The sequence below is a fragment of the Scyliorhinus canicula genome, chromosome 10 (genome assembly GCF_902713615.1).
Source record: "Scyliorhinus canicula chromosome 10, sScyCan1.1, whole genome shotgun sequence".
NCBI lineage: Eukaryota > Metazoa > Chordata > Chondrichthyes > Carcharhiniformes > Scyliorhinidae > Scyliorhinus > Scyliorhinus canicula.
The window spans coordinates 9,741,436-9,767,687 of NC_052155.1; the positions used below are offsets into that span (position 1 = coordinate 9,741,436).

A 26,252-nucleotide genomic window follows, 5' to 3' on the forward strand; every position below is an offset into this window, starting at 1 on the left:
AGCACAACCTCAAGCTCATCTTCTAACTCAATGCCATAATCCCCCGCTCTCCCAGAAGACCATTAGACATAGGAGCAGAATTAGGCCACTTGGCCCATCGAGTCTGCTCCACCAATCATGGTTGATATTTTTCTCAACCCCATTCTCCTGCCTTCTCCCCATACCCTTTAACATTTTGAGTCTAGAAATCTATTTCCTTCTTAAATATATTCAGTGATTTGGTCTCCACAGCCTTCTGTGGCAGAGAATTCCACAGGTTGACCACCTTCTGAGTGAAGAAGATTCTCCTCATCTCAGTCCTAAGTAGCCAACCCTGCATCCTGAAACTGTGACCCCTTGTTCTAGACGCCCTAACCCAGCGGAACCAACATCTCGGCATTCGGTTAGTCCAGTCCTGTCAGAATTGTATACATTTTAAGGAGATGCTCCCTCATTCTTCTTGATTTCAGGCTGAGTCAACCCGATCTCGCCTCAAACAAGAATCCTGTCGTCCCAGGAATCAGTCATGATCTGTTTGAATGGCAGAGCAGGCTAAACAAGCCAAATTATCCTACTCCTGCTCCCTGAGGGCAGATAGGGCCATGTGTAATGCACCATCTGAAAGACGGTGCCTCTGACAGCGTAACACACCCTCCATACTGCACTGAAGTGTCAGCCTAGATTTTTGTGCAAATGAAGAGGGCAAACTTTATTACAAGTAAGAGAACTCCACTCAAACTGTTTGAGTCATGCAGCTATGACATACAAAAATAATGTATAATGGTTTAAAACTTTATATCTGAATTGCTTCATGGCAATGGGTAAATAGGTACAGAAAATACAAGAGAATACATAATAGGGCAACACAAGATATATAATGCAACTACATAAGCATTGGCATCGGTTGAAGCATATAGGGTGTAGTGTTAATGAGGTCAGTCAATAAGAGGGTCGTTTAGGACCGCAAGGAACTTCAGAGTCGTGAATACCTCCCAGTCCATCACACTAACCTGCCTCCCATCCATGGACTCCATCTACACCTCCCGCTGCCTGGGGAAAGCGGGCAGCATAATCAAGGATCCCTCCCACCTGGCTTACTCACTCTTCCAACTTCTTCCATTGGGCAGGAGATACAGAAGTCTGAGAACACGCACGAACAGACTCAAAAACAGCTTCTTCCCCACTGTCACCAGACTCCTAAATGACCCTCTTATTGACTGACCTCATTAACACTACACCCTGTATGCTTCATCCAATGCCAATGCTTATGTAGTTACATTGTATATTTGTGTTGCCCCATTATGTATTCTCGTGTATTTTCTTGAATTTTGTTTAATTCCCTTTTCTTCCATGTACTGAATGATCTGTTGAGCTGCTTGCAGAAAAATACTTTTCACTGTACCTCGGTACACATGACAATAAACAAATCCAATCCAATTGTACCAGAAAGAAGGACAACCAAGAAGAGAAACTGGATCCCATACAACAAGCTGAAGGACAACCAAGGGGAGAAACTGGATCCCATGCAACAAGCTGAAGTTATACAGTGCCCGTCATGTAGGAAAACATTCCAAAATGACCCACTGGTGCCAAACACCAAATGAGTTAAGAATTGTTTTTAAAACTTGGTCAAAAATAATGGTGGAAACAAGAGCTAGCATAGCTGTTACGATCTCAGTTGGTGTCCTAACTCTACGGGGAAGATCCCAGAATGGTTCAAAAGACCATAACTTTTATTTTTTTTCATAAAACGTGGAGGAAGAGTCACAGGACTGCTAATTCGTCTTAATTAGGAAAGTAAATTTATCAAACATGGAACAGTATTATACAATACTCACTTACTCCCCCTCTACTCGCTCTTCCCACCCCCCTTAGTTTAACAGATACGGAGATTTTAAGATTAACACAAAGTACATTATACAATAGTCCGATTAACACACAAAGTCCCTTTTCAGGACACAAGATGACTTTGGAAAGTGTTAGGAAAATAAAGATAGGTGTAAGGGAGTTATATTTGAATTGATAAACATTAGAAATATGGTAACATTTTGAGTGGGTTTAATTTAATGTGTCTGTGCCTGGAAGGATCAACCCTATAGTTAGATCCATGCTGGACAAAGGTGTTTGTATGGTGGGGGTTGGTTAAGTTCCAACCGTGTTTCTATTGTTCTGAGAGAGCAGTGTGGCATAAAGAATGAATAGTAGTTGGCAGGGGCATTGCTCAACCACAGGAGGCCACCTTCACTTGTTAGTAGTTTTAAATGGAAGCCAGAGAGTCAGAGAAGCCAGGATCTCGGGGAGGAAACATCTCTCAACTCTGCCAGAAGAAAGTTTGGACAGGATAGGAGCTGCAAAGAGGCAGGCTTCCTAAAGTACAAGTTACAGTCCAGATAACCAGGATTTTGGAACAGAGTGTCCAAGAAGTGTGTTTGAGGGGCGGCACGGTGGCGCAGTGGTTAGCACTGCTGCCTCATGGCGCTGAGGATCCAGGTTTGATCCTGTCCCTGGGTCACTGTCCGTGTAGAGTTTGCACATTCTCCAGTGTCTGCATGGATCTCACCCCCACAACCCAAAGATGTGCAGGGTAAGTGGATTGGCCACGTTAAATTGCCCGCTAACTGGGAAAATATAATTGGGCATTCTAAATTTTTTTAAGAAAGGAAAAATAAACAACCATAAACAAGAAGTCTGGAGTTAAGTAAACTGGACCAAGTTATCATTCACCTGAAGAAGGAGCAGTGCTCCGAAAACTAGTGTTTGAAACAAACATGTTGGACTTTAACCTGGTGTTGTAAGATTTTTTACTGTACTCACCCCAGTCCAATGCCAGCATCTCATCAGTTATTTTTCAGTAGAATTCAAGGAAGAGTAAATAAAGTGTTCTCAGTTAAACAAACAATCTCAGTAATTAAGGGCACGATCCAATGGCCATGCTGCACCCGAAGAGCTGCTCACCGTGACACAACATGACCGGTAAAAGACCCTGCTCCTGGAATCTACCTGGGTCATACCACCTCATGAGATCCAACGCAATCTCACGATATGTTGCGATGTAAATCCAGCCCTTTGTGTGCGGGAAAATTTTTTTTTTAATATAAAGCAAATCTGCATATTAAGTCTCACTTTAATATGCAAATTCCTGAGATTTCCAAGGTGTTGGAATCTCCCCCTTCGCCTCAGAGACCTTGAGTGAGAGCCTTCTGCACTGGTCCCCACAAACAGGGACCAGACAGAACGGCACCCATGTGGGTTTCCCTGGGGATCGGAGGCCCCCAGGTGAATAACTTTGGACGGTGGTACCCTGGCACTGTTGGTGCCACCTGGGCACCGCCAGCACCATCTGGGTGACACTACCAAGTTGACCAGGTGGCACTGCCAAGCTGGCATCTTTTGTGTGCTGGTGATCATGCCAGGGGTGTCCTGAACAGGTATTGGGGAGGATGGGGACCCGGAGATTGGGACACCAGATCTCTCACCATACTGAGGAGTACCAGCAAGCCAAGTTCCTCGGTGTAAAAAACAGGGCTCTGCGCAGCCAAGGTCGTGCATTCTTCCGAGGTCCCTTATTCAACATGAATGCACTGTACAGCCATGCGTTTCTTGGCGCTGTGAGCACCAGGAAACAGGCTGCTAAACACGCCCGCGATGGAATTTTGTTCCCTTTTAGTTGAGTTGCACCCTAAATTTAAACTGTGACAGCAGACTTCAGAGGTGAATGAAATGTTTGACGTAATTTTAACACCGTCTAAGAATCAAGAGTTAAAGCAATTGAGTAGTTTGCACAGTCCAAGACCAAGTAATCCTAAAGGGATTGGTATGAACTCCTGGACTGATTTGCTGTTAAAAGTAGAGGGGAAGCTTTGTTTGAATGTGTCATAAAACCTGGATTAGGTTTTGGAATGCAAAACACCAAGGGAAAGCATCATTAGGAGAGAAGATTTTAAAGCATGTTTTTGGGAGTGGAATTTGGAAACTCATGTGACAATCACTTGGGGGAGGGGGGGAATTCAGAGGAGAAAACCACAGAAACTAACTTGGTTTCAGGGCAGAGTGTGCATTTGATCGCAGATCCGACCAAGGACCAACTCAACAGACTGATCAAGACCTTGTATCCAGACTTTCGGAGCACTCTATGTGCTCTCATCCCACGTACTCCTCACGTTGGAGATCTCTACTGCCTCCCGAACACACCAGGCCGTCCTTTCATATCAGGCAATGGGACCGTGTGTGAGAACCTCTCTGGCTACATCGAGGACATCTTGAAACCCATCGTACAAGGAATGCCCAGTTTCTGTCGCGATACGACGGACGTCTTACAGAAACTCAGCACTCATGGACCAGTTGAACCAGGAACATTCCTCGTCAGAATGGACGTCTCGGCACTCTACATCAGCATCCCCCAATACGACATCATTGCTGCAACAGTGTCAGTACTAAACAACGACAACTGCCAATTGTGAGGTAATTCTGAAACTCATCCGCTTCATTCTGGATCATAACGTTTACCCCTCAACAACAAGTTCTTCAACCAGACACATGGAACAGCCATGGAGACCAAATTCGCACCTTAATAGGCCAACATCTTCATGCACAAGTTTGAACAAGACCTCCTCACCGCACTGGGCCTTCAACCAACGTTATACATCAGATACATCGATGACATTTTTTTCCTTTGGCCCACGGAGAAGAATCACTGAAAAAACTACATGACGACATCAATAAGTTGCATCCCACCATCAGACTCACCATGCACTACTCTCCAAAATCGGTTGCATTCTTGGATACACTCATCTCCATCAAGGACAGTCACCTCAGCACTTTGCTTTACCGCAAGCCCACGGATTACCTCACGATGCTCCACTTCTCCAGCTTCCACCCTAAACACATTAAACAAGCCGTCCGTATACACAGGATCTGCTCAGATGAGGAGGATCGTAACAGAAATCTACAGACGCTGAAAGATGCCCTCGTACGAACGGGATATGGCGCTCGACTCATCGATCGACAGTTCCAACGCGCCACAGCAAAAAACCACACCAACCTTCTCAGAAGACAAATACGAGACACAACTGACAGAACCCTTCGTCATCCAGTACGTCCCCAGAGCGGAGAAACTACAACATTATCTTCGCAGGCATCAATGAAGACAAACATCTTGCCACGGTCATCCCCACACCCCCACTAATTGCCTTCAAACAACCGTGCAACCTCAAACAAATCATTGTTTGCAGCAAACTACCCAGCCTTCAGAACAGCGACCACGACACCACACAACCCTGCCATGGCAATCTCTGCAAGACGTGCCAGATCATCGACATGGGTACCACCATTACACGTGAGAACACCACCCACCAGGTACGCGGTACATTCTTGTGCGACGCGGCCAACATTGTCTACCTCATATGCTGCAGGAAAGGATGCCCCGAAGCGTGGTACATAGGCGAGACCATGCAGACATTGCAACAATGATGAACGGACATCGCACGACAATCGCCAGGCAGGAATGTTCCCTTCCAGTCGTGGAACACTTCAGCAGTCAGGGCATTCAGCCTCTGATCTTCGGGTAAGCATTCTCCAAGGCGGCCTTCAGGACGCACGGCAACGCAGAATCACTGAGCAGAAACTTATAACCAAGTTGCGCACACATGTGGCATTACATTCACCCCCCACCATCTTGCCTGGGCTTGCAAAATCCTACCAACTGTCCTGGCTTGAGACAATTCACACCTCTTTAACCTGGCTCTGTAGAGACTTGATTACCTGCAAAGGCTTGCATTCAAAGCTTTGTCTTGCATCTTTGACTTTGTCTATATAAATGTTTCTGGAACCTATCTCTTCATTCACCCGAGGAAGGAGCAGTGCTCCGAAAGCTAGTGATTTGAAACAAACCCGTTAAACTTTAACCTGGTGTTCTAATACTTCTTACTACAATATTTACAGCTGTGTATTTGTTCAGAAAAGGGAGTGGGGGGGGGGGGGAGAAAGAGAGTTAAAGGAGTACTGTGTTGGAATCCAAATTTTTCATGCTTTTTCCTTGTTGTTAAAACTAATTAGCGGTCCTGTGACTCTGTTCCACCACGTTTTATAAAAGAAAGTGATGGTTCTTTGAGCCATAGCGCTCTCTAAGCACAATAGAATCATAGTTGGAACTGAAACCACCCCCACACATACAAACACCTTTGTCCAGCATGAATCTAAGTAGAGGTTTTATCCTTCCAGACACAGAAACATTGAATTAAACGAACTTAAAACTATACTTTATTTCTAATGTTTACCAATAGAAATACAAATTCCTGAAAACTAGCTTTATATTCATAACACAACATGGAGAAAGAGAACATACATCAGAGCAAACAAGAAATTTTCCCGCATTGCTCTACAGCTTGCCCCATCAGACAACAACAGTTCCAACGTGCCACAGCAAAAAACCGCTCCAACCTATTCAGGAGACAAACACGGGACACAACCGACAGAGTACCCTTCGTCGTCCAGTACATCCCCGGAGCGGAGAAACTGCAACATCTTCTTCGCAGGCTTCAACACGTCATCGATGAAGACAAACATCTTGCCACTGTCATCCCCATACCCCCACTAGTCTTCAAACAATTGCACAACCTCAAACAAACCATTGTTTGCAGCAAACTACCCAGCCTTCAGAATAGCAACCATGACACCACACAACCCTGCCATGGCAATCTCTGCAAGACGTGCCAGATCATCGACATGGATACCACCATTACATGTGAGAACACCACCCACCAGGTACGCGGTACATACTCGTGCGACTCGGCCAACGTTGTTTACCTCATGTGCTGCAGGAAAGGATGTCCCGAAGCGTGGTACTTTGGCGAGACCATGCAGACGCTGCGACAAAGGATGAACGGACATTGCGCGACAATCACCAGGCAGGAATGTCCCCTCCCAGTCGGGGAACACTTCAGCAGTCAAGGGCGTTCAGCCTCTGATCTTCGGGTAAGTGTTCTCCAAGGCGGCCTTCAGGATGCGCAACAACGCAGAATCGCCGAGCAGAAACTTGCAGCCTCAACCGGGTCCTTAGATTCATGTCGCATTACATTCATCCCCCACCATCTGGCCTGGGCTTACAAAATCTTATCAACTGTCCTGGCTTGAGACAATTCACACCTATTTAACCTGCTCCATCTGGACCTGTAAAGACGTAATTACCTGCAAAGACTCGCATTCAAAGTATCATCTTGCATTTTTGACTTTGTCTATATATATAACTACAATGAAAAATAGGAATGAGGATTAGGTAGCAAATCGGGGAGGGAAACTTGAGGGAGGAGGTGGTGAGTATAGAGAGGTGAGCTTCAACAGCAGGGTTGGAAAAAGTGGGATTGAGGGTAGGTTGAAAGAAGTTTGAGATACTCTGGGTGACGGAACAGTGACAGTTGCGCAGTTAGTCTCAATATTTGAAACATATGCGCAGTTGGGCCGGTGCCAACCAGCGCATGCGCGGTGGCCGCCCGCCCCCAGGGCGGCCCCCCGGCTCGGTCCGCCCCCCCCGCTCCGCCCCCCTCAGGTCCGCCCCCCCGCCCCGCCCTCGGGTCCGCCCCCCCCCGCTCCGCCCCCCTCGGGTCCGCCCCCCCGCCCCGCCCTCGGGTCCGCCCCCGCCCCCCCCCTCGCCCCCCCCCCCTCGCGGCCCCCCCCCCTCGCCCCCCCCCGCGGCCCCCCCCCCCCCGCGCCCCCCCGCCCCCGGCCCCGCCCCCCCAAGGGCGCCGAAGTTCAGCTTGCCCGGGGCGCCAGCAACCCTAGAGCCGGCGCTGTTTGCTCCCCCATCATTCTGTAATGCAGAACAGGCCCAGTAGCGCAGGTTCAACTCCCATTCAAGCCTCCCCGAACAGGCACCGGAATGTGGCGACTAGGGGCTTTTCACAGTAACTTAATTGAAGCCTACTTGTGACAATAAGCGATTTCATTTCATTTCACCCGGAGGAAACCCACGCACAGTGGGAACATGCAGACTCTGCCCAGACAGTGACCCAAGCCGGAAATCGATCCTGGGTTCCTGGCGCTGTGAAGCAACAGTGCTATCCACTGTGCTACCGTGCCACCCACAGTCCTGTGCCTTCAGCCATTTTTTGATTAAATTGGGGAGAGAATCAAATTGGCTAAAGACTGCCATCCATAATGATGGGGACCTCGGGGGAGAGGCTGAGATGGATCATCCATTCAATGCTTCCGACTGAAGATTTAGGTCAGAGCAGGTAAAGCTGGCAGATTTTCTTCCCTAAGGAACATTAGTGAAACAGATTTTTTTTAATGACAATGATAATTTCAAGGTCACCACTACAGAGACTAATTTCCAGATTTATTAACTGAATTCAAATTCCATCAACTGCTGTGGTGGGATTTGAACACATGTTCCCAAAACATTTGGCTGGAACTCTGATTTACTAGTCCTCACATTCTCACTACCCCATCATTTCCCCTTCACAAGATTGTACATAAGCTGAGTGAATGTATAGAAGAATCCAAAGGACCTCAGATATGATGATGCAAAAGTGGGAACTCTTATCAGAGAGCAGAAAGGCTATGGCCTCTAACATCCTTCAGTAATACTGAAGGCTTGTTCTCCAGAAATAGCTGTGTCCCTGGCCAAGCTGTTTCAGAACAGCTACAACACCGGCATCTACCAAACAATGTGGAAAGTTGCCCAGGTGTATCCATTATTTAATTTGCATATTAATAATAATCTTGTACCGAGGTACAGTGAAAAGTATTTTTCTGCGAGCAGCAACAGATCATTAAGTACATGGGAAGAAAAGGAAATAAAAGAAAATACATAGTAGGGCAACACAAGATATACAATGTAACCACATAAGCACTGGCATCGGATGAAGCATACAGGGTGTAGTGTTAATGAGGTCAGTCCATGAGAGGGTCATTTAGGAGTCTGGTGACAGTGGGGAAGAAGCTGTTTTTGAATCTGTTCGTGCGTGTTCTCAGACTTCTGTATCTCCTGCCCAATGGAAGAAGTTGGAAGAGTGAGTAAGCAAGCCGGGTGGGAGGGATCTTTGATTATGCTGCCCGCTTTCCCCAGGCGCGGGAGGTGTAGATGGAGTCAATGGATGGGAGGCAGGTTCTTGTGATGGACTGGGCGGTATTCACGACCCTCTGAAGTTTCTTGCAGTCCTGGGCCGAGCAGGTGCCATACCAGGCTGTGATGCAGCCCGATAGGATGCTGTACTATCTGTACTATTCAAGTAATCCAGACTTCAGGAAATGCTGTTCTCATTAATTCCCAGGCTTACAAACAATTCCACGATGGTACTGCAATCAGCTGACGCACTCCCAAGTCTCAAAGTATTCCAAGAACAATCCAGTTAGCTCCACGTTTTCTTAATGTTCAAGGGCGCAATATAACACTAGCACATCTGCTGTTTCTTCATTCAGGAATTTATCATTCACAGGGTGTGCACATACCTCTGACAAGGTCAGTATTTAACACCCATCCCAGTTGCCCTTGAGGAGGTGGTAGGTAGTGAGCCACTTTCCTGAAGCACTGCAGCAGCATAATGATACTAACTTTTTAACCAGTATCATTTAATTAATTTAATTTAAATTCCCCAGCTGCTGTGCTGGGCTTCGAGCTCCTATCTCCTGATAGTTCAGGCCTCTGGTTACTAATCCATAACATACTCACTTTGCTTGCTTACCCTGATTTAGTTGTTGTAAATGTTCCAACTTCACACTCATTCAGCTGGATTTATAATTGAGTGGCAGCCGTGGTGGGTGGCTTGGGGTTATATCGGATGACGCACCCATCTGGAGGCCAATTGAGGCCCATAAGTGACCCCAGCTTCTCCCACCCATTTCATGCCCCCCTCGTGAGGGTCTGCCAACCTGACCCCTGTGAGACACCCAGACTTAGATCAAGTCCCTTATCACCTGCAGCCTGCCTTCTTGCAAGCCTCATTCTCACACCAGCTGCGGTTATAATAATAATCTTTATTGTCACAAGTAGGCTTACATTAACACTGCAATGAAGTTACTGTGAAAATGTCATCTAAAAAGCACGTCTTTCGGGACTTGTGGGAGGAAACCGGAGCACCCGGAGGAAACCCACGCAGACATGGAGAACGTGCAGACATCCGCACAGGCAGTGACCCAAGCCGGGAATCAAACCTGGGACCCTGGCGTTTGAAGCAACAGTGCTAACCACTGTGCTATCACGCCACCCACACGTTATCGTTCTCCGTGGAGCTGCCGGTGTCTAACTGGCCAGCAGTTCTCCGAGGAGAGACTTCCTGTTTCTGAGGGGCACAGGTTTTCCTTCAGGTCAATTAACAGCCAATTGGCAATCTGGAACAGGGTGGGTCAGGGGTGAAAACCCTGGCACCCTATTAAATCCAGCCCATTGTGTCACAAATAGAAAAATTCAAACCTTCTATAAAAAGCTACCTGGGGTCCAGTTGGTTTCTACTACCTTCGTTACAGAACACAAAAACAGGACAATACTGGACAACCTCAGCAGGTCTGACAGCCTCTGTGGAGAGAGAAGGGAACTAACGTTTCGCGCCGGGATGATTCTTTGTCAAACCTTCATTATAGACGTTTTTACCTGCTCAATAACATAGAATCCGAACTGCACACGTTGCCGTTGAAGCATTGGAATCAAGTGCCGAAATAAAATTGGGAGGTGCTCATGTCGGTTGCGGAATGGAATAAGAATTGCCACCTGTAAAATATAAATCTTATCAACTTTAATCTGAATTAGGAGTAGTTTTCAGAAATGCAAAGGCCATAGGATCAACTGGAGCTGATTTATTGCAACTATTGCATACACTGCATAATTTTCATTTAATTACTTCAAGCAATCTGTCATGACTCAGCAGTGAGAAGCTGAACGTAGTTTAAGAAAGTCACTGTTTAATCCATGATACCAAGAAATTTCTCCCCACTTTGCTTAGATTTGTAATCACAGCTACAATGCTATACACGAGGACAGGGATAAAAGGAGCTCTCACTCGCTTTTGTAGCAACAAATTGATGGGGAGCAATAAGACAAGTAATTTTCTCAGAAAAGGTTACAAAAGTACAAAGCAAAATAAAGATCTGTTGTTTTCATTCACAAGCTCACCTTCCAGCGGGGTTTACAGTCCTTTGGCTTCCAGTGGCCTCCATACTGGATTTCTAAATCTTGTGAAAATATACGTTGGATTTCTTCCATGCCGATTTCACTCATGTTTACATCAATAAACCCCTCTGGGTAAAATAAAAACATGGCATATGAGAATTTTTTACCTTTTTGAAAAATACATTTTTATTGAACTTTTAACATTTTATATCAACAATTTACAAAACAAAATCCAAACCAACATAAGCATCAAAAATTACAAACAACAGTAACCCCAGTAACAGAAATATAACCCAAACAATACCATTCCCCAATAGTGTCCAATTGCTTAAAGTGCAATGTGAAAGGCTGCCATCTACGGTAGAACCCTTCGACCGACCCCCTCATTGTAAACTTGATCTTTGAGGTGCAGAAACCAGCCATGCTGAGGCACCAGATGGAGTCCCCTGTCTCCAGCTCAGTAGAATTAGCCTCTGAGCAATCAACGAGGTGAACACCAGGGCCTCCGCCCCCGTCCTCAGCTCCGGCTGGTCCAGCACCCCACATTATTAGTTGTTGTTTCAGCGCTTTAAATTAACATTTAGGATTGCTGACATGGTGCTGAAGAAAGATACCCAAAAACTCCCCAATTTGAGAAAGGAACATGTGCCTGTGGTGGACCCCCTGAACCACCGCTCTTGCACACATCTTCAACCCCGCCAAAAAAAAACAACTCATTCTGGCCTTGGTGAGATGCGCCTTAAACACTGGAGCTGGATAAAGTTCAACCTCGCATAGGAGGACATGGCATTCATCCTGTGGAGGGACTCACTCTACACCTCTTCCTTCATAAGAGACCATAAGACATAGGAGTGGAAGTAAGGCCATTCGGCCCATCGAGTCCACTCCACCATTCAATCATGGTTGATTTCAACTCCATTTACCCGCTCTCTCCCCATAGCCCTTAATTCCTCGAGAAATCAAGAATTTATCAATTTCTGTCTTAAAGACACTCAATGTCCCGGCCTCCACTGCCCTCTGTGGCAATGAATTCCACAGACCTACCACTCTCTGGCTGAAGAAATTTCTCCTCATCTCTGTTCTAAAGTGATTCCCTTTTATTCTAAGGCTGTGCCCCCGCGTCCTAGTCTCCCCTGCTAATGGAAACAACTTCCCTACGTCCATCCTGTCCAAGCCATTCATTATCTTGTAAGTTTCTATTAGATCTCCCCTCAACCTCCTAAACTCCAATGAATATAATCCCACGATCCTCAGACGTTCATCGTATGTTAGGCCTACCATTCCTGGGATCATCCGTGTGAATCTCCGCTGGACCCGCTCCAGTGCCAGTATGTCCTTCCTGAGGTGTGGGGCCCAAAATTGCTCACAGTATTCTAAATGGGGCCTAACTAGTGCTTTATAAAGCCTCAGAAGTACATCCCTGCTTTTATATTCCAAGCCTCTTGAGATAAATGACAACATTACATTTGCTTTCTTAATTACGGACTCAACCTGCAAGTTTATCTTTAGAGAATCCTGGACTAGGACTCCCAAGTCCCTTTGCACTTTAGCATTATGAATTTTGTCACCGTTTAGAAAATAGTCCATGCCTCTATTCTTTTTTCCAAAGTGCAAGACCTCGCACTTGCCCACGTTGAATTTCATCAGCCACTTCTTGGACCATTCTCCTAAACTGTCTAAATCTTTCTGAAGCCTCCCCACCTCCTCAATACTACCTGCCCCTCCACCTATCTTTGTATCATCAGCAAACTTGGCCAGAATGCCCCCAGTCCCGTCATCTAGATCGTTAATATATAAAGAGAACAGCTGTGGCCCCAACACTGAACCCTGCGGGACACCACTTGTCACCGGTTGCCATTCCGAAAAAGAACCTTTTATCCCAACTCTCTGCCTTCTGTCTGACAGCCAATCGTCAATCCATGTTAGTACCTTGCCTCGAATACCATGGGCCCTTATTTTACTCAGCAGTCTCCCGTGAGGCACCTTGTCAAAGGCCTTTTGGAAGTCAAGATAGATAACATCCATTGGCTCTCCTTGGTCTAACCTATTTGTTATCTCTTCAAAGAACTCTAACAGGTTTGTCAGGCACGACCTCCCCTTACTAAATCCATGCTGACTTGTCCTAATCCGACCCTGCACTTCCAAGAATTTAGAAATCTCATCCTTAACGATGGATTCTAGAATTTTGCCAACAACCGAGGTTAGGCTAATTGGCCTATAATTTTCCATCTTTTTTCTTGTTCCCTTCTTGAACAGGGGGGTTACAACAGCGATTTTCCAATCCTCTGGGACTTTCCCTGATTCCAGTGACTTTTGAAAGATCATAACTAACGCCTCCACTATTTCTTCAGCTATCTCCTTTAGAACTCTAGGATGTAGCCCATCTGGGCCCGGAGATTTATCAATTTTCAGACCTTTTAGTTTCTCTAGCACCTTCTCCTTTGTGATGGCAACCATATTCAACTCTGCCCCCTGACTTTCCTGAATTGTTGGGATATTACTCATGTCTTCTACTGTGAAGACTGACGCAAAGTACTTATTAAGTTCCTCAGCTATTTCCTTGTCTCCCATCACTAGATTACCAGCGTCATTTTGGAGCGGCCCAATGTCTACTTTTGCCTCCCGTTTGTTTTTAATGTATTTAAAGAAACTTTTACTATCATTCCTAATGTTACTGGCTAGCCTACCTTCATATTTGATCCTCTCCTTCCTTATTTCTCTCTTTGTTATCCTCTGTTTGTTTTTGTAGCCTTCCCAATCTTCTGACTTCCCACTACTCTTTGCCACATTATAGGCTCTCTCTTTTGCCTTGATGCATTCCCTGACTTCCTTTGTCAGCCATGGCTGCCTAATCCTCCCTCTGATAACCTTTCTTTTCTTTGGGATGAACCTCTGCACTGTGTCCTCAATTACTCCCAGAAACTCCTGCCATTGCTGTTCTACTGTCTTTCCCACTAGGCTCTGCTTCCAGTCGGTTTTCGTCAGTTCCTCCCTCATGCGCCTGTAATTACCTTTATTTAACTGTAAAACCTTTACATCTGATTCTACCTTCTTTCTTTCAAATTGCAGACTGAATTCTACCATATTATGATCACTGCTTCCTAAGTGTTCCCTTACTTTAAGGTCTTTTATCAATTCTGGCTCATTACATAACACTAAGTCCAGAATAGCCTGTTCCCTCGTGGGCTCCATCACAAGCTGTTCCAAAAAGCCATCCTGTAAACATTCAATGAATTCCCTTTCTTTGGGTCCACTGGCAACATTATTTACCCAGTCCACCTGCATATTGAAGTCCCCCATGATCACTGTGACCTTGCCTTTCTGACATGCCCTTTCTATTTCGTGGTGCATTTTGTGCCCCTGGTCCTGACCACTGTCAGGAGGCCTGTACATAACTCCCATTATGGTTTTTTTTGCCTTTGTGGTTCCTCAACTCTACCCACACAGACTCCACATCGTCTGACCCTATGTCGTTTAGTGCTATTGATTTAATTTCATTTCTAATTAACAAGGCAACCCCGCCCCCTCTACCCACCTCTCTGTCTTTTCGATAGGTTGTAAATCCCTGGATGTTTAACTGCCAGTCCTGAACCCCCTGCAACCACGTCTCTGTGATGCCTACCACATCATACCTGCCAGTCACAATCTGGGCCACAAGCTCATCTACCTTGTTCCGTACACTGCGGGCATTTAAATATAGCACCTTTAATTCCCTATTGACTGTCCCTTTTTGTTTTCTTAGTGTGGTGGACCTTGGTTTACTGAGCCTTTCCATACACTGTGTCATATTTTGTGAGATGGGGACTATCGTAACCTCTCCTGAGCTCTGTCTTTTCGTGATTTTTTGTAATCCTAAGCAGCTACGCTGCCCACTGATTCCTTCACCTCTTGGTTCCCTGACTTTCCCTTCCCCCCCAATCTCTAGTTTAAAGTCCTATTGACCACCCTATTTACTCTTTTCGCCAGAACACTGGTCCCAGCTCGGTTCAGGTGGAGACCATCCCAACGGTATAGGTCCCCCCTTCAATATGGCTCCCTGCTGCCTTCACCTCTTATCCTGAGATTTTCTCATTTCGCACCCCCCCCCCCCAATATATCCCACATGTGCTGCTCTCTTCTGACCCCGCGCAGGAGAGAATCCTCTCCAATAAAGAAGGCAGCAGAGGTACCAGGAGTGTCGGGAATGTTCGCCGAACAAACTCCTATATGAAATGAGGAGCTGTTTAGCTCACTGGGCTAAATCGCTGGCTTTGAAAGCAGACCAAGGCAAGCCAGCAGCATGGTTCAATTCCCATACCAGCCTCCCCAGACAGGCGCCGGAATGTGGCGACTAGGGGCTTTTCACAGTAACTTCATTTGAAGCCTACTCGTGACAATAAGCGATTTTCATTTCATTTTCACTCTGTTTTCACTACCTCCACTCTTCTTCTTCTCCCCCCCCCCCCCATCTATCCCTCTGATAGGATCCCCCTCCGAATCAGGGGAGTTCTCCCTGCTCATATAAAACCCGCTCCATCCATTGGAAGGCTGTCCCACCTCTGTAGATCCGTCCTGACCCTGCTTGCCAGCTGGTGTAATTCAATTTGTGAAGCTGCGCCCAATCCCACACCACCTGGAATTCCAGATACCGGAAATTAGTCCCAGCCAAACTGATGGACAACTCCCCAACCCAGCTGCTCCCCTCGAAGGGCTAACCACAAAATACTCGTTCTTCCCAAAAATCTAACTTGTACCTCGAGAAGGAACCGAACCTCTTCAATATAACTGGCTGTCCCCATAAACTGGATACCCCACCCCTCAGAATTCCTCTCCACTTGGCCGAGTCCCTCGGCGCAATAGCCAATAGCTCGATCACCAATGCAAAAGGGGAGGAGACATAGGACACCTTTGCCTTGTTCTGGTATGCAGCCAAAACGACCGCGTGTTAGTATGCACACTGGCAGGTGGAGCTTCGTACAACAGCCGCACCCATGACACAACCCAAACTTCTCCAGAACCACAAAAAGATAGCTCAACTCAACCCTATCAAAACACTTTTTCTGCATCCAGTGACGTTAACTCTGGTTCCGGCCCCACCGAGTAGACAGCCGTCGCACTTTGGACGACAGTGACTTCCGGTGACAGGGACGGCTGAGTAGTCGCACATCAGGTTGCTTTCCTCAGGAACACAGCAAGATAGGCACTTGTGGCCGAATTTAGCCCAAAGATTCGGACTCATTCAGCTCCTGAACTAAAAAGGCAAAGAAGAGTAGTATGCCAGCAAACAGGAGCTCAAGAGGCCGCAGGGAGGTCAGAAATGGTGGAAAAGGGCAAGAACAGCCAGCAAGCCACTATGCTAGCAGGGAAAGCTAGCACTAGAAAGCATGATAGAGAAGGTGGGCGCGGCATATCACCCTGCGGAGACTGAGGGGGGGGGGGGGGGGGGGGGGGGAGAAAAATAGGGAGGGGCAGGGGAGAGTAGAAAGGGAGATAGAGGGGTAAATCGGGACCACGGGAGAGGTGGGGGGACACAACGCCGACATAATGAGAAGGAAGGGAAGGGCTCTAGACTGGCTTCAGCAGGTCAGGTTCGGGATGATGGAACAAGTTGGCACCATAAGCAACCCCTTTGGAGGGCTCCTAAACAAAGGGAAATCCCAGAGTACATGGGTTACATCCACAGGCTAAGTATGTTTGATCCCGTAGGGAGGGAGCTCAGAAATACCCCAGCACAATCATCACCTGGAACATTAGGGGACTTGAACGGCCCAGTGAGAAGATCCAGAGTCTTCACCCACCTGAAATGTATGAAAGCCGATACAGTCTTCCTCCCAGAGATGCACCTGAGGGAGGAGGATCAACTGCAGGTGAGGAAGGACTGGTAGGGACAGACCTATCATTCCTGCTCCGGGGCGAGGGCTAGGGGGGTAGCTATTCTGATAAGCAAGAGGACAGTGCTCACGGTGACAAAGACGGTCATGGAACAAGAGGGATGGTGCGTCATGGTCAGCGGTGATCTAGACAGAGCACCAGTAGTCCTGGTAAACGTGTGCACTCCCAACTGGGACGACATGGAATTTATGAAAAAGACCGTGGCAGAAATACCCAACATAGATACGTACTGACTTATCCTCGTTCTTCGCACCAGTACACAAGGTCTACACCTACATCAGCTTCTTTGTAGTGGGGAAATTGATTCTTCCAGAAATAGTCAGGACGGAATACTCCATGATCGTAATCTCCGATCACGCACCACATTACACGGATGCGAGATTGGAGACGGGCCATGTCCAACGCCCCATATGGAGGTTGGACACAACCCTCTCGGCTGAGCAGGTCATCTGTCAGAAACCATCATAGGCCATAGGAGTACGTCACTAACAACCGGAACGGGAAAGTTTCACCTTTCACGTTCTGGGAGGCACTGAAGGTGTTGATTAGGGGAGAAATCATAGCTTACAAGGCACGAAGAGATAGGAAAGAGGTAGGAAAGAGGGCAGCTAGGCAACAGCTGAACGATTCCATCCTGGAGTCGAGAGAAGATACTCAAACCGTAGAGTTTCTGGTGGAGAGGAAAAAGCTACAAATGGACTTTAACCTGCTATCCAACAGGAAGGCAGTGCGCCATGTTCTTGTCGGATGGCCTGATTTATATTACAAGAACACTTGTCGCTAAAGTCACAAACGATTTATTAACATTAACTGTGGGTAAACTATACACAAAACAACAGATGAATAACAGCATGATCATGGGCAGCACGGTAGCATTGTGGATAGCACAATTGCCTCACAGCTCCAGGGTCCCAGGTTCAATTCAGGCTTGGGTCACTGTCTGTGTGGAGTCTGCACATCCTCCCCGTGTGTGCGTGGGTTTCCTCCGGGTGCTCCGGTTTCCTTCCACAGTCCAAAGATGTGCAGGTTAGGTGGATTGGCCATGATAAATTGCCCTTCGTGTCCAAAATTGCCTTTAGTGTTGGGTTGGGTTATGGGGATAGGGTGGCAGTGTTGACCTTTGATAGGGTGCTCTTTCCAAGAGCCGGTGCAGACTCGATGGGCCGAATGGCCTCCTTCTGCACTGTAAATGCTATGAACTATGAATGCACAAGCAACCTCTCTCCAGCTTCCTCCAGCCATTCTGAGGCATCACCTGACTCTATCATTCACTGATATACTAATGAGACTCCTATTGATCAGTCAATGAATTACAACACAACCATGATATCACAACACGGGGGACCTTCTTAGAACACGGAGAGAAGGCTCGCCGCCAGCTGGCTCACCAGCTGAAAAAACAGGCAGCCACGAGGGAAATAGCACAGGTGAAGGATAGCAGGGGCAGACTAGTAGCCAAACCAACAAAGGTCAATGAAGCGTTCGAGGCCTTCTTCCGGGGATTCAGGGATGAATCAGTTCATTGACGGACTGGATATGCCAGTCATGGCGTATGACAGATGGGGGGAGCTGGAAGCACCAATAGATCTGGGAGGTCATGGAGAGCATCAACTCCATGCAAAAAGGGATCGCGCCGGGACCAGATGGGTTTCCGGCAGACATCTACCAAACAATTTGCCTCAGCTCTCACCCGCACCTGTGGCAAATGTTCGCAGACTCGCTAGTGAGGAGCACCCTGCCTCTAACACTAACGCAGGCCACCATTTCGCTGATACCCAAAAAAGGCAAGGACTCAATTGAATGCAGACCCATTCCGCTGCTCAATGTGGTCACGGAAATACTCGCCAAAGTCCTGGCCAAAGACTGGAAATCTGCATACCAAAGGTGGTTGCAGAGGACCAGACAGGCTTTAAGGGTACACAGCTGTGAACATCATACGGGCTAAATCGCTGGCTTTTAAAGCAGACCAAGGCAGGCCAGCAGCACGGTTCAATTCCCGTACCAGCCTCCCCGAACAGGCGCCGGAATGTGGCGACTATGGGCTTTTCACAGTAACTTCATATTTGAAGCCGACTTGTGACAATAAGTGATTTTTCTTTTTTTTCATTTTTATACGGCTGCTGACCCCATCTGGGGAGAGAGCACCAGAGGTGATCATCTCCCTGGATGCAGAAAAGGACTTTGACAGAGTAGAGTTGAAGTACTTCATTGAGGTACTAGAGTGGTTCAGGCTAGGGATAGGGTTCATCCCTGGGCGAAACTCGGTACAACACCCCCAAGGCGAGCGTTCGGACCAACACCACCAGCTCTGAATACTTCCAGCTGCACAGAGGCACCAGGCAGGGATGCCCACTCTATCCAGGCATTGCCTGTATCCTGTAAGTTTCAATAAGATCCCCCCCTCATCCTTTTAAACTTTAACGAGTACAGACCCAGAGTCCCTAACCTCATATGACAAGCTGTTCATTCCAGGGATCATTCTTGTGAACCTCCTCTGGACCCTTTCCAAGGCCAGCACATCCTTCCTTAGATATGGGGCCCAAAACTGCTCACGGTATGCTAAATGGGGTCTGACCAGAGCCTTGTACAGCCTCTGAAGTATATCCCTGTTCTTGTATTCTAGCCCCCTTGATATGAATGCTAAAATTGCATTTGCCTTCCTAACTGCAGACTGAACCTACACGTTAACCTTCAGAGAATTGTGAACAAAGACTCCAGAGTTCATTTGTACTTCTGATTGCCTAAGCATTTCCACATTTAGAAAATAGTCCTCCTTCCAAAGTGCATAACCTCACACTTTTCTACATTGTATTCAATTTGCCACTTTATTGCCCACTCTCCGAGCTTGTCCAAATCCTTCTGCAACCTCCTTGCTTCCTCAATACTAACTGTCCCCCTACAGATCTTTGTATCATCTGCAAACTTAGCAACAGTGCCTTCAGTACCTTCTTCCAGATCATTAATGTATATTGTGAAAAGTTGTGGTCCCAGCATCGACCCGAAGTACACCACTAGTCACCGGCTGCCATCCTGAAAAAGACCCCTTTATCCCCACTCTCTGCCTTCTGCCAGTCAGCCAATCCTCTATCCATGCCAGGATCTTACCCTTAATACCATGGTCTCTTAACTTATTTAACAATCTCCTATGTGGCACCTTGTCAAAGGCCTTCTGAAAATAAAAATAAATCACATCCACTGGTTCTCCTTTGTCTAACTTCCTCGTTACCTCCTCAAAGAACTCGAGCAGATGTCAGACATGACCTCCCTTTGACAAAGCCGTGCTGACTCACTCCTATTTTACCATGCGGTTCCAAGTGCTCCGTGATCTAATCTTTAATAACGGACTCTAAAACCTTACCAATGACCGAAGTCAGGCTAACTGGCCTGTAATTTCTCGTCTTCTGCCTCCCTCCCTTCTTAAACAATGGTGTTACATTAGCCACCTTCCAGCCCTCTGGGACCCTTCCTGCCTCCAGAGATTCCTGAAAAATCACCACCAATGCCTTCACAATCTCCTCAGCTATCTCCTTCAGAACTCTGGGGTGTAGTCCATCCGGTCCAGGTGACTCATCCACCTTCAGACCTTTCAGTTTCCCCAGAACCTTCTCCTTAGTGATGGCAACTGCACTCACCTCTGTCCCCTGATTCTCCTGGAGCTCTGGAATCCCACTGGTGCCTTTCATCGTGAAGACTGATGCAAAGTAACTATTCAGTTCGTCTGCCATTTTTTTGTTTCATATTATAACTTCTCCAGCCACGTTTTCCAGTGATCCAATGTTTATTTTTGCCTATCTTACCTTTTATATATTGAGATAAACTCTTCCCATTTTCTTTTATATTACTAGAAAGTTTACAATAATATTTGATCTTCTCTCCCAATCCTCTGAGGATCCCCAATCCTCTGGCTTCTCATTAATCCTTGCCACTTTGTGTGCTTTTCTTTTGCTTTTATGTTGTCCTTGACTCCCCTCGTCAACCATGGATGCCTTGTCCTCCCCTTAGCATGTTTCCTCCCCCTTGGGATGAATTTCTGTTGTGCCTCCCGAATAACCCACAAAAACTCCTGCCATTGCTGTTCCACTGCTCGGCTCCTTTTCCAATCAACTCTGGCCTGCTCTTCCCTCTTTGTAGTTACCCTTATTTAATTGTAATACCATTACATCTGATTCCAGTTTCTCTCTCTCAAACTGCAGGGTAAATTCTATCATATTGTGGTCACTGCTCCCACTACCAGTCCACCTGAATATGAAGTCCCCATGATTATTGTAATATTGCCTTTTTTTACATGCCTTTTCTATCTCCTGATTTATTTTCTGCCACACATCCTGACTACTGCTAGGGGATCTGCACATAACTCCCATCAGGGTCTTTTTACCTTTGCGATTGCTCAACTCAGAGATTCTGTGCCTTCTGATCCTATAATCGCTCCTTGCTATCGATTTAACTTCATTCCTTACTAACAATGCAACCCCGCTCCCTTTGCCCATCTGCCTGTTCTTTTGATAGGACACATATCCTTGTATATTTAGAACCCAGCCCTGATCCCCTTGCAGCCACGTCTCTGTTATGCCCACAACATCGTACCGTCCATGTGGAGTTTGCTCATTCTCCCAATGTCTGTTTGGGTCTTACCCACACAGCCCAAAGATGTGCAAGGTAGGTGGATTGGCCACGCTAAATTGCCCCTTAATTGGAAAAAAAAATTGGGTACTTTTAATTAAAAAGACAATATCTCCTTATATTGTGTAGTGTTATTTTTGATGAATGTTCCAGTGAAGCATCTGGAGATATTTTAATACACTGAAGGCACTATACGAGTACAAAACTGTTGGGAGTAGTTTGAAGTGTTGGGAGAGTCTGAATTGTAGCAGTATATTCTGTTAGCTCAATCTACTTCAATTCTATGTATGACTATTTCTACAGTGCAAAAATGAATAAGTGTAGAGCAACGAATACAGATGCATCTATAGTATCCCTAAAGACCAATGGGCTGCTCACACATTCACTAAAAGAGAACTTGTCAGAGAGTAGTAAAAGAAATAGTTGGGGAACTGGAATAAAAACATTTATATGCATTCTCCCTTTTATCACAGACAGAATTGGAATGGCAAGTTTTACTACATGTTTACTTATATTACTTACTCATAGAAGGTAGTTTTTCTGGACAAGGGAGGCCAGGAGAATATGTGAAGTCTTCAGGAAGATACGTTCCACCCTGACCAAGGTATTCACTTGAATTATACCCTTCAAGATAATCTAGAGGGGAAAGTGATAATGTGGCATGATCAATTAATGCAACACAACTGATCAAAGACGGCACATCCATTCAGCATTTTGTTCGCTATTATACCTGTGATGGAAAGATAACAAATTTAATTTAGTTTGACAAATAAAAACAAGCACTTGCTGATCTGCACACTAAATGTTTTATTCCCTTAATAGGGAACAAATAGGCTTCGTATTTAATTAGCTGTCGAGGCACTGTTCTTCGCTTATGTTAATGCATTTTAATATCTCTATAGCCAAAAAGTGACAATTCTCCCTTGCACGCTTGTTTGCTTTTGGTAGCATGTCAGGACCTAGGAAGGAAAAGGAATGATAGTTATTTCATAAATTTAATCCTGAAAACTGCCGAGAACGTAGAAACATTAAAACATTTATCCTACAAGGGGGAAATTGTATTTTGAAATACTTTTTCATCGGATCTATTTTGGGGCTGGCTTGTCTAACCCCTTCATTAAATTGGTTCACTGGAGCGTTTCCACTTGAATCAGCAAGTTGCAGGGTTATGCCCCAATCCAGGACACAAGCATATAATCTAGCCTGATGCTTTGGTTCTGCTGCATTGTTGGCGAGTCCTTTTGTTGTGATATTAAACTGAAGCCCTTTCTGGCCGTTTAAGTGGCTGTAAAAGATTCCATGACACTATTCAAGGAAGAATGGGTAGCTGTATATGATTGTTCCATTAATACCGTGAAGTACTTTTGTCATGTCACTATGAGACTTTCATTTAATTTTTGAGACATTCTTAAAACGCCTTCATCCATCAGCAGGGATTTAAATAAATTATTTCTCAGTTCTGGAGAAATCATACAGACTCAAAACATTAACTCTGTTTCTCTCTCCACTGATGCTGCCAAACATGCTGAGTTTATCCAGCATTTTTGCTGTGCTCATTATTTTTTCTCCAACAGTATGTCAGGATGAACCTTGCGCACTCAAACATGACATTGAGGTGCAATTGCGGAAAAGAACCGTGCATAGCCAATGTTCAAGAAACTGTCTGCTATGCATAGCTCCACATCTAATAATTCGCTGAGAGGATATATTCGATAGCTTGGGCATTTCCCAAGAAATTGTGACTATTCACAGCCCACAATATGCATTATCGGCAGAAAGCACAGAATTAGAGACTCGCAGTCTAACAGGAAGACAGAAAATATTGTGAAGCAGGATAAACAGTGACTGAAGAAAACTAACAACAATGGTCAAAATTTACATTTTGCCTAGACTGACTACCCCAAGTTGCTTAATGGAACTGGAATATGTGTTAAGTTATTTATTTCGCTTACAGAGAGATAGTGACAGGTTAAGAGAGTGGGCAGAAAATTGGCAATGGAATTAAATGTGGTGAAAATGTGAGATTGCTCATTTTGGAAGAAAGAATGAGAAGGCGGATTATTATTTAAATGGACACATAGCTGCAGCACAAAGGGACTTGGGGATCCTTGTTCAAGAAACCCAGAAAGCCAGCCTACTGGTGCAGAAAGTACGAGGGAACACAAATGGAATGCTGGCTTTTATTTTAAAGGGGCTGGAGTATTAAAATAATGTGTTGCTCCAAATGTGAAAAGTACTTATGAGGATGATCCCAGGAATGAAGGGACTGCCATATTAGGAAAGATTAATCAGGATGGGTCTGTACCTCTCTGGGGGTGGCACGTAGGAGGAAGTCGCACGTTGGGTGCCTCCTAGTCAAGGCTTGATTTTTAGGAACTTAATGCCTGGTCCCTGGGATTTTTTTTTTTAGAAAATATTTTATTGAAGCATATGTAATTTTCACAGCTTAGAGTTTAACACTTTAACACTCCTTCAACAACCGTGTGAGCTGACCCACGCAAAAGACCTAAAAACAATGTCCCCCTACTACCCCCGCCCTATTTCCTAATTGCCCACGTATGAAGTTCCCTGTCCTCATCTTACACTACCATGCCTCCCATTTTCCTCCCCTGCCCCTCCCCCCCTTTTCCCCTCCATCCCTTACTGCTGGCGTTCAACTTTCCTTGACGAAGTCGATGAATGGCTGCCACCTCCGGGCGAACCCCCGAATTGATCCTCTCAAGGCGAACTTAATCTTTTCCAGCCTGAGAAACCCCGCCATGTCGCTGACGCACACTCCTGACTTTGGGGGGTTTGGAGTCTCTCCATCCCAGCATAATCCATCTCCGGGCCATCAGGGAGGAGAAGGCCAGAACATCGGCCTCCTGCCCCAGCTTGGCTCCCGGATCTTCTGATACCCGAAATATTGCCAATCCTGGACTCGGAGTCACCCTCCCTTCCTGGGGATTTCGATGTAGGAAGACATAAGGAAGAGGGGGGGGGGAATGTCCAAAAATCCGAAGAAAGCTGCCGTAAAGAAGGAGGCAAGTGAAGATTCACCGTTGAGTGAGAGGGGCAGCCTGGCAGCTGAAAAGATGGCGGAAGCTGGATCGCTGGGTAGGGCACACTGCTCAAGACAGAAACAGTGACCGAGGTAATGGCCGTGGAATTTGAAAAGCAGTTTGCTAAGCACATAGAGGTGATGAGGACAGAGATAATGGCGGAAATTATGGGACTGGTGATGGCGTTGAAGGCGGCAATGTTGAAATCATCGGCCGAGGTGTGGCAGCAGGGCGAGAAACTGAAGGGGGTGGAGGAGGCCTAGTCGCAACACAGCGATCAGCTCACCTTAATGGGTGAGGAGCTGCAGAGGGTGGTGGAGGCCAACAAAGGTCTGAGAGTGAACATGGAAGACCTGGAAAACAGATGTAGATGGCAAAATCTGAGAATAGTGGGCCTGCCCAAAGGGGTGGAGGGCCCCGAGGGCGATGGAGTAATTTGCCAAGATATTGGCGGAGCTGTTGGGGGAGGAGAGGGGAGAGGGAAGTTCCCTCCTGGTACAAACTGCATCGGGTCGTTGAGGCCTCAACCGAAGACGAGCTGCCAAGAGCGGTAATTGTTCGTTTTTACAGATACCCGGAGTTGGGCGAAGCATAAGCGGGAGGTGCAGTGGGCTGGAGCTGGTGTACGCATATACCAGGACTTAACTGTGGAGTTGGCAAGGTGTGCAGCTTTAGGTCAAGTGAAGATGGCACTGGTTATGAAAAATTGTATAGGTCGGAGCCACCGGGGGAGGATCAGGAGATATGGGAGTTCCTGGATGGATTGGAGTATCCAAGGCTGGAGGAGGTGGGGGAACAGGAGGTAAAGGAGGTAATTGGGAAAATGCAATCGGGGAAGGTGGCAGGACCAGATGGGTTCCCAGTGGAGTATTGCAAGAAATTCAATGACAAATTGGAGCCACTGATGGTGGGGATGTTTGAGGAGGCGTTAGGGAAGGGGGTGCTACCACATACATTGGGGCAGGCTTCGATCTTCCTGCTGTTAAAGAAAGATAAGGACGTAACAGAATGTGGCTCGTGTAGGGCTTTCATCGCTACAAAATGTAGACGCCAAGATACTGGCAGCAAGATTGGAGGGGTGCCTCCCGAAGGTGATAGGGGAATACCAGACAGGGTTCGTGAAAGGAGGACAACATAATCATGACGCCAGCTTAGGGCAAGGAGACGCAGGTGGTGGTTGCACTAGATGCGGAAAAGGCTTCTGATCGGGTAGAATGGGGGTCCTTGATATCGGTTCTAGAGAGGTTTGGGATTGGGTCAGGATTTACGGAATGGGTACGGCCACTATATAAGGAACCGATGGCGAGTATCCGCACGAACAGCAAGAGTTCGGGGTACTTTGCTCTGTACCTGGTTATCAGGCAGTGGTGTCACATGTCGCCTCTGCCATTTGTCGGTAGTGGGGGCTGGTAGTTGAGAGGACTGCCATTCGTCGGGCAGCAACCCACTTCAGGTATTTGGGGGTGCAGGTGGCGCGGGATTGGGTGGGGGGTGCTCCATAGGTACAATTTTACTAGTTTGGTGGGGAGGGTGAAAGCGGACTTGGCAAGGTGAGACAACTTCCCAGTCACTGGCAGGCCAGGTGCAGGCAATTAAAACAAACGTGTTGCCGCAATATTTGTTTTTATTTCAGTGCCTAC

At 46.5% G+C, this 26,252-nt stretch overlaps 1 protein-coding gene across 2 annotated transcripts in view; it reads right to left on the reverse strand.

The window, feature by feature from the left end:
* b4galt6 (UDP-Gal:betaGlcNAc beta 1,4- galactosyltransferase, polypeptide 6) overlaps window positions 1-26,252 on the reverse strand; it is a 108,320-nt gene that overhangs the window by 12,834 nt on the left and 69,234 nt on the right. For both annotated transcript variants that reach the window (XM_038808585.1, XM_038808584.1), the window contains exons 3-5: window positions 22,094-22,207; window positions 11,084-11,208; window positions 10,565-10,681 (exon numbers count right to left, since the gene is read on the reverse strand). In XM_038808585.1, coding sequence (XP_038664513.1) covers window positions 10,565-10,681; window positions 11,084-11,208; window positions 22,094-22,207 — 356 coding nt within the window. The remainder of the gene's footprint in view (window positions 1-10,564; window positions 10,682-11,083; window positions 11,209-22,093; window positions 22,208-26,252) is intronic.